The sequence below is a fragment of the Nematolebias whitei genome, chromosome 9, assembly GCF_014905685.2.
Source record: "Nematolebias whitei isolate Nwh7 chromosome 9, NemWhi1, whole genome shotgun sequence".
In the NCBI taxonomy this organism is placed as follows: domain Eukaryota; kingdom Metazoa; phylum Chordata; class Actinopteri; order Cyprinodontiformes; family Rivulidae; genus Nematolebias; species Nematolebias whitei.
Window position 1 is genome coordinate 21,697,165 of NC_056506.1, and position 13,234 is coordinate 21,710,398.

The 13,234-nt window shown below is 38.8% G+C and overlaps 1 protein-coding gene across 1 annotated transcript in view; it reads right to left on the minus strand.

Moving 5' to 3' along the window:
• The window catches only part of brinp2 (bone morphogenetic protein/retinoic acid inducible neural-specific 2), a 198,815-nt gene that overhangs the window by 59,816 nt on the left and 125,765 nt on the right, over positions 1-13,234 (minus strand). The window contains exon 5 of the mRNA XM_037682126.1: positions 7,807-8,043. Coding sequence (XP_037538054.1) covers positions 7,807-8,043 — 237 coding nt within the window. The remainder of the gene's footprint in view (positions 1-7,806; positions 8,044-13,234) is intronic.

A 13,234-nucleotide genomic window follows, 5' to 3' on the forward strand; every position in this document is an offset into this window, starting at 1 on the left:
TGGTATGCCTTTTCAGGTTTCCAAAATGGTGAATGCCTGAATGTTCTGCTTATCTCTCACAATATTATGTGATCTGTTTCTTGCTTTGACACACTCAAGACCTTACAATCATGCAAAAAACTAAGTAAAAATAGAATAAAAAAAAACAAACCTTTAGGCGTTTTTTTCCGCTATAAGGTTATCAACATATCTCAGCAGACAGAACTCAACTCAACTTCCTCAGAAGCTGAATAAAACAAAACACTGTGCATCTGGTAAGTTTTGTGTGAGACGAGGCAGGAAAAGAAACAACTTTCCAGACACAGAAGGAGGGAGAATCAATAAACGCTAACACAGAACTCTGAAAGTCAAACATTATTTGCCATGTAGATTTCCCTCCTCCATCTTTATGCATTCATTTTGCCTCCCAGATTCCCTCATGTGCAGCAGTTGTGAGTGTGTAAACGCGTAAGTGGATCGTGTGTTCCCTAAAATTAGATAAAACTTTGATGAGCTTCTCAACACAGGCATGCCTGTGGCAATACAGTGCCTGTGCTGTCCCTGTGTGCGCCTTCGCTGACATTTTCAGCTCATTACTCAAACACACAACCCTTTGAAAAGAAATAAAGGCCTACATTTAGGATAAACAACACAAAGTTTGCTCCCTGATAAAAATGCACATCAGCGCAGTGAAAAAAAAACTTCATAATTACACGTCTTTTCCCTTTTCATTCTGACACGCTGTCAATGTTCCTGTATAAAGTTTTTAATACCCAGCAGAAAAGGAGCAACTTTGCAAAATCAGTTGCTGTTAAAATGAGGCTAAATGAATGCAGAAAAAGCCTGTTTACCTCTCTAATGCTGCTCACCACACACACACACACACACACACACACACACACACACACACACACACCATTACCTGAACTCTGCAGGGAGACACAATACGCTCACAAAGAGTAGGAAAAGCTGCCAGAAACCTGTCTCCAATTAAATCGCACCTACACCTTCCAAGTCATTAGCAAGTGAGCTGGTAATGTGTTGAGATGTAGCAAAGAAAGAAAAGAAAATCTTCAGTCGATTAAGAAAACAACGCCCGACTTATTCTGCAGCATTGTGTCATTACATCACACACCTGAGCCTCTCAGACTGTGATTTATGGTCCTGATGAAGTGGACCAGCATGTTGAAATTGAATTTAACGGAAGTGAGATTGTACACCTGAAGGGGTCCCTGCCAGCATGACTCAGCATGTTGAAGCTCAACTTTCTTTCTGACAAACTTTGTCAACCTTTACATCAGTGTAGAGCACCGTAGTCAATGGAGGGAAGGGGAGTCGCACAACGGCTCAGTGGTTAGCACTGTTGCCTCACAGCAAGAAGGTCCTGGGTTCAATCCCCAGTTGGACCTGGGGTCTTTCTGTGTGGAGTTTACATGTTCTTCTCATGCTTGCGTGGGTTTCTCCAGGTACTCCGGTTTCCTCCCACAGATTAAAAAAAGCATGCATGTTATGCCCCTTTTCCACCACTCCCACTCAGCCCCAACTCTTCTCAGCTCACTACAGTTTGAGAGTTATTCCACCAGGACTTTTTTAGCTGACCAAAGGCCGGATTCTAAGCCCTGACTGGTTGGAGGACCGGGATGGAGGGTGGAAACGTTTTTTAAAAACATTTTATGTATAAAAATATATACATTTTTTGAATCAGTGAAGAATAAAAATAAATAAACAGTGCTGGCTTTATCATGAAATCCTGTTTTCACTTTGACTTTATTAAATAATCTGTTAATTAAAGTTAACTCAGCTGAAAAATCATAAAAAGACAAAATTATTGGATCTCTCAGGAAAATTTCCCTCAAACATGTTTAAAGAAGAGCTACGGCCTTTGGTTTTTATTCTAACCCACAGATGTACAAATCACAAAACAAGAATTACACTTTAAATCAAAGCTAAAATAAAATTTGTTTACAAGAAACAAAACCACATAACTAAATTGAACATTGAAATGAGTGCAGATGCATCAAATGATGAAGAAAAATATAGAATTTGAAATATAGATGTTTTTCTAGAATCTGGTTCATCAGATTTAATTCAGTTTATTTATATAGTACCAAGTCACAACAGAAGTTGTCTCAGGGCACTGAACAGAAACATTCATATTTAAAAATAATAATTTAACATTATTTATCTGAGGAGCAGACTGCTTTGAGTTTTACTCATCACAGAACTCTCACTCTTAATGGTGAACTATCCATCCATTATCTTTTACCCGCTTATTCCATTTTGGGTCACGGGGGTCGCCGGTGCCCATGTCCAGCAATCACTGTGTGAGGGGTGGGGTACTCCCTGGACGGGTCTCCAGTCCATCACAGGGACACATAGAGACAAACGAGACAAACAACCATTCTCTCTCACTCACACCTAGAGACAATTTAGTTATCAATCAGTCCAACATGCATGTTTTTGGTCTGTGGGAGGAAACCGGAGTACCCGGAGAAAACCCACGCATGAACAGAGAGAACATGCAAACTCCACCCAGAACGGCCCCTGGACCGGGATTTGAACCAGAGACCTGCTTGCTAAGAGGCAGCAGCTCTACCATTTGTGCCACCGTGCTGCCCAATGGTGAACTAAAGTTCATTAAAAGTTCATTAGCAGGATTTTGGATTCTGGACACGCCTCCAGAACCGGTCCTGAAGTGTGGTGCACATCAGGATGATCTGAGCAGGACTGAGCAGAGTTGGGGCTGAGTAGGAGCAGTGCAAAAGGAGCATTAGTCTGCCTTCAGGCCTCCCTTGCAAAAGAGATCTGTGATCTCAGTGGGATTTGCCTGGTTAAATAAAGGTTCATAAAAAAAAATGCAGCAACTTTACCATGGAAGATGAAAACAAATTAAATCTCACCAACGTTGTGGGATTTTTGCTTTTAAAGAATCATGGCATAGGGAAAAACGTTGTGTTATTTTTTTCCCTAAATTCAATAATAGCTGTTTGCTTTGACTAAGTTAAAAGGATCGTTCTAACATTCTAAAGTTATGTGGTAAAGTTGTGAACACATAATATGTTACCTGTCATAGATAACTGTTTGAATGACCTCAGTTCGGAGAATTAGTTTAATTTTGACTTAATTGATGATGTAATGGCTAGTTAGTGTGGGGTTTCTGTGTGTGTTTTTTTTTGTTCTCCTGCACCCCCATGTGTTTTTCTTCCTTGTGTCAGCTCCCGTCTCACCTGTGTCTAATTGTAATCACCCCAGGTGTTTCTCATTCTGTCTCGTCAGTGTTCTGTATTCATTCAGTATTTATTCAACATCCTCAGTAGTCTGTGTATTGTCCTGATATGGCTGTTGTGTTCTGTTCTGTCGTCTTCTCCTCCATAAAATAAGTTCTGCTGCCCCGCCAGCATTTTGTTTTGTTTATTTAAAACAAAATTGAGTAGCTTTTTTTTTTTTTAGCTGGAAGTCTCCTGTTGTCTGTCTGCACATGGGTTCAACAAATAATCACAGAACATGTTAGTTTGAGCAAGGTCAAAATCAAAATATGTAGCTGTCATTTTAAAAGGATGGTCTTGTCATTTCTGAAAACGTTTGTTCAAATAGTTATTATTACATCAGTCATAAAGTAGTGGTTATGGCGAAAGAGGCAAAGTATTTGTCCAGATGGCAAAATGAGCGGCATTTTTTGTATTAAATTTTTTTCAGCACTTTCTTTTCAAAAATTACAACATATCAATGTGAATGAAAGCCATATTAGCAAGCACTATAAACAATAAGCATGTTCAAGAATAAATAAAAATGTGAAATGTAGCAAGAATGCATTGCTTTAAAACATGCAGCATGCATGTTAACATTGCTGAAAAGATAAATAATAATCTATAACAGAATGTGCAATGAATTTTGGGTTATTAGCTTTATACTTTTGTTGCAGGGACCACCTTCAGGATGCCAGTTTCATGCAGTTTCTATAAGACGAGCATCTAAAATAGATTGTAGTGTATTTCAACTCAAAGAAACAAAAAATAGCAAATATAGCAAAAAATAAATAATAAATAATGAATAGAACAAATATAATTAAATTCAGATGAAGATGAGTCTTTGATCACCCCATAGAAAACCATTTACCCAGAACTCTCTCCAAAACAAGCTGCATTTTTGGCACAAAATGAAACTGGTAATTTGAAGCACACTGGTCTAAAATGCAAAGTTTGGCTGACAAAATCTTGAGGAATAAGAAAAGACAACAACTGAGCAACAAACCAGGTAGTTTATCACTAATCAGCGCCGCTTGTCACCAAATTTCACGAGTAATTATCATTAAGATAATCACTACAACCCTTCACAGGTACAAACTGTATAAACACGGAGGTAGCGAACATAAACAGCCTCCAGCTTGAGCAATAAATCACCATCCCACCTGCTCCATCTGAAGCTGGAATTAAACAAACTTATGCAACACAGCCCCCATCCAGCTGTCCACAGCTCATCTTTCTTATTTATGGACTGCAACACAAATGCAGCCAGCATCAGCAGTGAGACATCAGAAGTGTGCTATCAAAGCAGCTGTGTGTTAAATGAAACTAAAATACATCTCAAAATATTTTTAAAAAGCCTATATGTCAAGCAACACCTCCTATATCAAAAAAAAAAAAAAAAAAAAAAAAAAATTGTAAGAGTTTTTTTTATAAAAAAAAAAAAAAAACTCACTGGAATTTATTTATTTTTAAGAGGGTTAAAAGTGCCCAAGAATTATTATAATTCAGTTAACATGCCAAATGTTTCTTATGCTTGCACTAGTTACCCCAATAGGTTAAATACAGATTGAGCCTTTCACGTTAAGATTTAAGAGTGAAAACTACCTTCTTCGTAATACTAAGCTTCAGCATCCCTCTTTTTCTCAACGACACACAGCATTGTTGTTTCACCAATTTTACTGTTACACACCTGAAATTGTTGAGTTTAAAACTACCCAATCTGTAACCATCAAATTTGGACCCAGGTAAGCAGGGTGATCATTTTGACCCAGCAAACTGAGTTGAGTTTTCGTCCCCAAAATTGTGTTCTAATGGTGAATTTGTTGAATGAGTGCTACTAAAAAGTTGAGTTAAAAAAACAAGGTAAAAATTACATTATTATAAATACATGCTGGGATGGCACAAGCTAGTGCTTGCTGCTAGTGGCAGCTAGCTTGCAATGTTGTTTTCGGAAAAAAAACAAAAAAACCCAACAACAAGTCAGTGCTTAGTGAAAACATAAGTTATTAACAAATGCAACAAGGTTAAATATTTTGTTACAAGTTACATTTAAGAGTTTTACCTTTTTTCTTTTATCCTAAATCCACAGAATAAAGCAAATAAAAATATTTTGACGGAAACTACCTACGTAGCTACTCCTCGAGCGCCGAGCTTTTACAATTTTTTATTCACCAGACTGACACATTTTTGACTTAAAATTAAAAAGATTATATTTGAGATGTCCGCTCAGTCATTTAATATTATAGTAGTCCCTCGTTTATCGCGAGGGAGCCGTACCCCGAAGACCAACGATAAGTGAAAAATCGCGAAGTAGGAATAGTAGTACAAGTAGTAAGTAGTAGTTAATTTTATTATTTATGTACTGGCGTGTGTACATGTGCATATACTGCGCACACACACACACACACACACACACACACACACACACACACACACACACACACATACAGACATATATATATATATATATATATATATATATATATATATATAAAGGCGTTTTAAGCCCTTCCCACACTCTTGCAATATTCTAAACAATGTTTCTAAACTTTAAACGCTGTAAGAGAGCACATAACATGTAACTGTAACACATAACATGATGTAACTGGGACCTTGTGTACATAATTTCGCTCCACCACATGTACCACATGAGGTGCGAATGACAATAAAGAAACTCTGACTCTGACTCTGATAATTTTATGATTTCAGCTCCCTGCCTCCTCTGCTCTTTGCCACATCCAAGAGCTTTTGGCCACGCCCACTTCTCTTCTCTGCAAGCTGAACAGCTGATTAGCTGCAGCAGGAAGTTTATCCTGCAGCAGTGTGGGCTGCACAATGCTGCAGGAGGAAGATTTTTCTGCAACGCTGGGCTACACAAACGTGCAGCAGGTGCTAAATAATTTAAAATAATTAATTTTAAATAAAAATTCCATGTCGATCGTGTGGCTCATCCATCAATCAGCCAGTTGTGTGTCACGTCCAATTAGACGTCCAATTCTAATTAGCAGACAGACCGGTTTTACAGACACAAACATGCTGAATGCTTCTATGCTCTCTCTCTCTCTCTTGCTCTCTCTCTGACTATGCTAATAACACATTCACATTTAATAAAAGTTATATTTAGATACAAAAGTCTCGTGAAGGTCGGGGGTGAGGTGCTGTAGGAGTCTGACTGTCTCTGTAATCCTTCCTGTCTGTGAGTGCATTTTGAGAGAAAAGGGCTCACAACCACGCTGCTGCTGGGTCAGGACAGGAACTGTACTAAACATGGTGCTTGTCATTTCCCAGTCTGTTACGGAAGCACAATCCGTAGTGTACTTCTGGGTCGCACGGATCGTAGTTGTTTATGAATAAAAGCTGTCTTAATTCACTTAGAAAAGTACTATCTCCACTGATCTTCATGTAGCTAATTTACGCCACTTGTATTTCTGTTACAAATCATTAAGATGATATGCGACGTGTTAGACCTGACCCCCAGCCTGGGCTGAATGAGAAAAAACTGCAAGATACTGAATTAATTATTTCCATGGTGAAACGGCGCCGCTCAGTGGTGAAGCTGCATATCATTTTAACCATGACGTAAGTATGTCAATGATTTTAACGGAAATATGAGTGGCCTAAATTAGCAACATGAAGATCGGCGGAGATAGAGCACGTACTTTTCTAAGTAAATTAAGACAGTTCTTATTCATAAACGGAATGATACTAGTACGTTTCCTTAATCTATCTTGTTCAAAGGTGATCCGTGTGACCCGGAAATAATCCTTTTAGTGCATGCGCAAATGAGCAACACTACGGATCGGCTTCCGTAACAGATTGGGGAACCACAGTGCTTTCTTCTTCTTCTTGTGGTTTATCAGCGATTGCAAACAACATATGGTGTGCATTACTGCCACCTACAAATGGTGCTCTGACCTGCAGTTTCTCTCTGACCGGAACCCTGCTGCTTGCACCTGAGGACTTCAGAAAGCATGCCCCGCCATTGTGTAAAACCATGACTCTGTTCTTTTTATTTATTGAACGCAGCGTCAGTTTAATCCCTGTATCATCATTAGATTGGATGACTTTACACAACCGCAACAAAAAAAAACCCAGCCCCACAATTTTCTTTTTTTTATCAAAGACAGTAAAAATGACTGAAATCCATTGTGATGGCTGAAAACTTTAATCTGTGTAAATCAGAAGTTTGATTTGGTCAGCTTCTGGCCTAAAATGGTGGAATGTGAAGAAGAAGACATGTGTCCAACCCAACCACACTTGACTTGGGTTAGACATGAGTCATAATTATCTTTTATTGAATCAAAAAGTTGAATGTTGTTCAAAATATTTGGCACAATATTTGGTCAAACTAACCCAACTGATGACCAACCAACTTTAGTTTTTAGTGTGGGCATCTTCTGTCAATTACTGTAAGTTAGCATGAAACACTATTAGATCCTCATTCTAGTGTAAAGCAAAAGTCCCACTACAGCTATGAAACATGTCTCCCTCCATACAATTTTAGACACCAGACAAAAAACATTTAACATTTAGGCTCAAAGTCAATTCAGCTGAGTCAATTGTTAACATCGGCCACACATACCTGATTCCATGAACTCTTGGTTGAGGTTGTTCCAGGCAGCTTTGCTCTTCTCCAAGTTCTCCTCCATGACTTTAATGTCAGCAAATGGACAGTTGCATTCAGGGAATCTGGGGGAGCACTGGCACCAGCAGTCGTTGTTGTGACAGAGCAATTCGCCCTCCGAGTTACATGCCACATAGCTGAGTGCTGCCTCCACAAAACGGCTACGCAGGAACTCTGGCAGAACATCTTGCAAACCTGAAAAAATAAAAAATAAAAACACGTTTATGTTTTGAATGGGTGGCACAGTGGCATATGTGGTAGAGCTGTTGTCCCTTAGTGAACAGATCGTTAGATCAAATCCTGGCTGGGGGCCTTTCTGAGCGGAGTTCACATGTTCTCTCTGTGCATGCGTGGGTTTTCTCTGAGTACTCCGGTTTCCTCCCACAGACCAGAAACATGCATGTTAGTCTGATTGGTAACTCTAAATTGTCTCTAGGTGTGAATGACAGAATGAATGGTTGTTTGTCTCTATGTGTCCCTGGGATGGACTGGAGACCTGTCCAGGGTGTAGCCCACCTCTTGCACAGTGATTGCTGGACATGGGCACCAGTGACCCCTGTAACTCAAAAAGGAAGAAGCAGGTAAAAGATAATGGATAGATGCTGTGAATGTCTGAGACATTATTTAATAAAATAAAATAAATTTTTACAATTTTGAACATTGAGTCATTCAAATTATTAAGTGGGAAATATTCTCTGCCTTTGTTATTTACAGGCAAACAAACAAACATGAAAAATGGATTCCTTGCTTTCATCATTTAAGTTTTATTGAAAGTGTAGTGTGCTAATTGTTGTACCAAGTTCTACGACTGCATGACCCATTGAGCTAGATCATAAACTGGTGTTTGCATATCGACAGCTCTTAGAAACAGCTTTCAAACAATTTGATGTATGGGCCTCATACTGCTTTCCTGAAACCTTTTGTTGGTTCATATCTGTCTCTCTGCCTGTCTGCTCATCTATTACTGATCAAATAAGTATCAAAAGCTGCCTCTTTCTTTGCTTCACATGCTCATTTTGGCTGGTTTTCAACATCCAAGTCAATTCCATCGTGCTCACTGTGAATATTCATCAGTCTTCTTTGGTATTTACTCTTTCAGTGGCTTGGAAAGAGATGTAATTAGTCACATTTTTCATTGCTCCTCACTTTGGCAGGTATTTTGAGATCTCTTTTTTAAATAGACTTTCTGTGTGCTAGTCGATATGGTGTGTATGGGGGAGTTAGAGTGGGTGTATGGACTCACCAGTTCCAAAAGAAACTCCTGGAAGTTCCAAAACTGTCAAGAGTTACTTCAGTTTGAAAGAAACAAACAAAATAATAATATATAAGCAACTCATGCCTCCCTGAGTTAAAGATCTTGTTTTCATTTTATGCATCTTTATAAAACAATCTTCTGATAAGTTATCTGGTATTTATGTTTAATTAGTAACCATTGTGTTGATAGCTAAGGTATGTTTCATTGCCCCAAAGTTGTATGTGATGCTATGGGAACTTTTACAAAATAAAATATGACAAAAATAGGGCATGGCTTTCCCCAGACTGTGGAATGCCACGCCCATCTCTTCGTGTGACCATCTCTGTTGATTCCTTTAAAAAGCAGCTTAAGACATTTTTATTTAGACAAGCTTTTAGTTTAATGTTTTACTTACTGTTTTTATCAGCTCTTGTTATTATCGCTTTAGTTTTATTTTAAGCCTGTGTTACGCATTTATGTAAAGCACTTTGTGATTTTTATCTACGAAAAGTGCTATATGCTGTAAATAAAGTTTACTTACTTAAAAATAAAGGCAGCATTTTTAAAGACATTGTAGTCTCACTGTTCACCTTTCTGCTTGGCAGGCTAATGTATAGTTGCCTATCTGTATGTGTGTGTGTGTGTTTTCTGTCTGCCAGTTATCAATGTAGCAATGATTTTAATGAAAGGCAGCAAAGCTGACACGTCACAACAAAGAAGTTGCAGTTTTCCTTCCTGTATTTTTGTGAGGAGTTTGCATGTTCTCCCCATGCATGTGTCACTTTTCTTTGGGTACCCAGCTTTCTTGACCAAAAACATGCATGTTAGGCTGATTGGTAACTCTAAATTGTCTCTAGGTGTGAGTGAGAGAGTGAATGGTTGTTTGTCTCATTTGTCTCTATGTGTTCCTGTGATGGACTGGAGACCTGTCCAGGGTGTACCCTGCCTTTAGCACAGTGAGGGCTCCAGTTGCCCTGCAACCCAGAAAGGACAAAGTGAGTAAAAGAAAATGGATGGATTGATGGATTTTAATGCAAACTAATCAATCGATGCATGGCTACAACTGGCTAGCATTTTGAGTCAATGCAACTAATCAACCTTAGTGAATACATAAAAAATATATATATATACCCCAGGTAATTTTGCAGATATGAGATAAGCCTTGGTGAGTGATAGCTGAGAGTCACCCTCAAAACAAGCTGTAAATACTCAGATTATGCAAAATTATTTAAAATTTTGGCATGCAAGGCAGCAGAAAATATTCAAGGAATCCTTCAAGGAATTTCACTTTTTACTGAAGAATATCAGTAAATACTACATTAGTTAAAAAAAATTAATACAGATATTTTTATGATTGTTATATCCATTCATCCATCCATCCATTATCTTTGCCAGCTTCTTCCTTTCCAGGTCACGGGGGTCACTGGTGCCCAAATCCTGCAGTCACTATGTGAGAGGCGGGGGACACCCTGGACAGGTCACAAATCCATCACAGGTTGTCAAGACAAATGAGACAAACAACTTTCACTCTCTCACTCACATCTACAGGCAATTTAGAGTTACCAATCAGTCTAACATGCATGTTTTTGGTCTGTGGGAGGAAACTGGAGTTCCCAGAGAAAACCCACACATGCACAGAGAGAACATGCAAACTCCTACTAGAATGGCCCCCGGCTGAGATTCGATGTGGTAACCTTCTCGATGAGAGGCAGCAGCTCTACCAGCTATGCCAACCATGCGCCCATGATGATCATATATCAATACTAAAGTGTAAGTTTAAAACTAACTTCCAAACATCTCTTTAAAAAGTTTCAACGAGCATACTGTGTACGCATCACTTGGTCACACAGTTATTTTGTACAAAATCAGTTCTGTGGCTCCAACACAACTTGGCTGATTTTTATACAGAATATAATAAAGTGCTGGAATGAGAACAAATTGTTCAGCTCGATTGTTAGGTAGGCACTTGGTGAGTCATCCTCCTCTCACCTTGCTGTTTTTCACCTTTGACACACACGCTGTTGCAGCAACACATTAGTGATCAGCTGAATGCATGCCATGCTCATAATGAATCCCATATACTGATCCAAACTGTAAAACACTCACCTTCAATTACCATTTAACATGTTTGAGTGGTGTTGTGTTCAAATTTACATTTTATATAATGTAAAGCCACAAATGCCCAACAGCACAGTTGAGCTATAACAAATAATCATGAAGAGGAAGTAATATAGATCACTTTTTGGATGTGTAGTGGACTAGGCCCATGTAAAAACTAAGTCTAAGGTCAAAAATCTTGACCTTAAGAACCTTGTGGGACAGGGACTGTCATTTCATTGATTTGAACTCAGAGGTACAGGTTCACCCATCCTGAGACTTTCTTTCTTGAAGATTCAAGTGAAAAGAACACTCTCTTTTTATTATCATTACTATTTTACAAATGTTGATAATCAAAATGTCTTAGTTCAAACCATTTTAGATGTTGCAGTGAACTAATCAATTTTATTAACTGAGTAATGATTTTTATTCTCATGTCAAAGCTGTAACAGAGTAATTATGCCTTTTCTGATTTCTGCTTTTGAATGAGCAAGTGTAAGTTGGTCCAAGGTTGGAGTCAAACGCAAAACAAGTTGTTATGTTAGAACAGTCATGTTTTTAGAATCCTCTCAGACGTAAATATAGAAGTTTTGGCACCTGTTTCTGAAACGCGCCAAAACAAAACTCTCTCTGTCTGTGAGAACATTTCTGGTCTTTCCATAACAATTCTGGCTGTCTTCTAACCTCTTACGTCACAAAACACACCCCGTCTGGTCGGTTCTGACCAATGGTAATACTCCCAAAAGTGAACCGGGAAACAGCTCTTTAAAATGTCAGTACTTCCTGGTCTACTCAGTTTTCGAGTTCTGGTAAGGTTCTGTTGAAGCTCTGCTCGGATGCTGTTTCTGCACAGTTCTGTTCTGAGAGTTCAGTTCTGTTGAAGCTCTGGAGAAGTTCTGTTCTGTTCAGTTCTGCTCAGTTCTGTGAGAGACGGGATGATCCTGACATGACAACAAAGCTCTTCCGAGTTCCATGGGAATATAACACTTTCACTCGCCACTACTTCTGACGAGCTACAGCCATACTAAGGAGACGCTGGACAGGTAGCGTTAACGGAACACCATATCTGCTGATTATCATCAGAAAGGTAATGGGTCAAGTTTCCTACCAAGCGTACCGAGGCGAGCTGGGTTTCTGATGGAGAGTGTCGGTTCTGGTGAACACTTACTTCCCCTCACACACCCTCTTACTCCCTCTTAACTTCTTTCATCTTTAAACTTTTCTCTCAAGTAGAAATTCTTCCAGATATTTTAGAAATGTCTGTGTAAAATGCTCACCCACATCCATGTGGGTAAAAGATCATAATTGTACAGTTTTCATAAATGTCTGTGGTGAAGCAACGGAAAAATCATGGCCGTATGATTTTTCCTGATTGATTGCTTATGTTGTTATTTTCATAATTTGCCAAATTAATGTAAATGTTTGATGTTAAACTTTGATTCTGTAAATAAATGACCGCATTCATTTTGATGGGTCAAACGTAAATGACGTCTCACGTTTGCATTTCCTTAAATTCAATGCACGTTTTATTCAGTCCAGAAAAATGAGGAATCCGTGTTAAATGATGAATATATCCGAGCATCTGTTCATCTACAGATGCAATGTGGCATGAAGGTCATGGATTGTGATGCTTGACTGCAGACTTGGCTGTGGGCTCATTTTATTTTATTTTTTTTAAAGGGAAGCAGAGAATGGAATTAAACTAAGCCATGACACAACTAAATGTTTGTGCAAGTATGCTGTACCGAAGGATCCAACTTTTAGCCAAATCTTCAATTCAGTAAGATAAATATGATTTTCACCCTGCTTCCTTAAAACTGGACCAACCTTTTAACCTAGCAATGGCAAAAGAAAAGTCTGAAATTGGTTGTCAATGATTTTGTTCATATCTGTTTATGAACAGAATTTTTGGGTACAGCCATGGGGCAGGCTTTGGATTGTACCACTGCTTTTCAAAGATGATGTGGTCCTGTTGGCCTCACTGAGCAGGTACCTCCATCAGACACAAGAAAGGACTACAGGTACCTCCATCAGACACAGGAAAGGACTACAGGT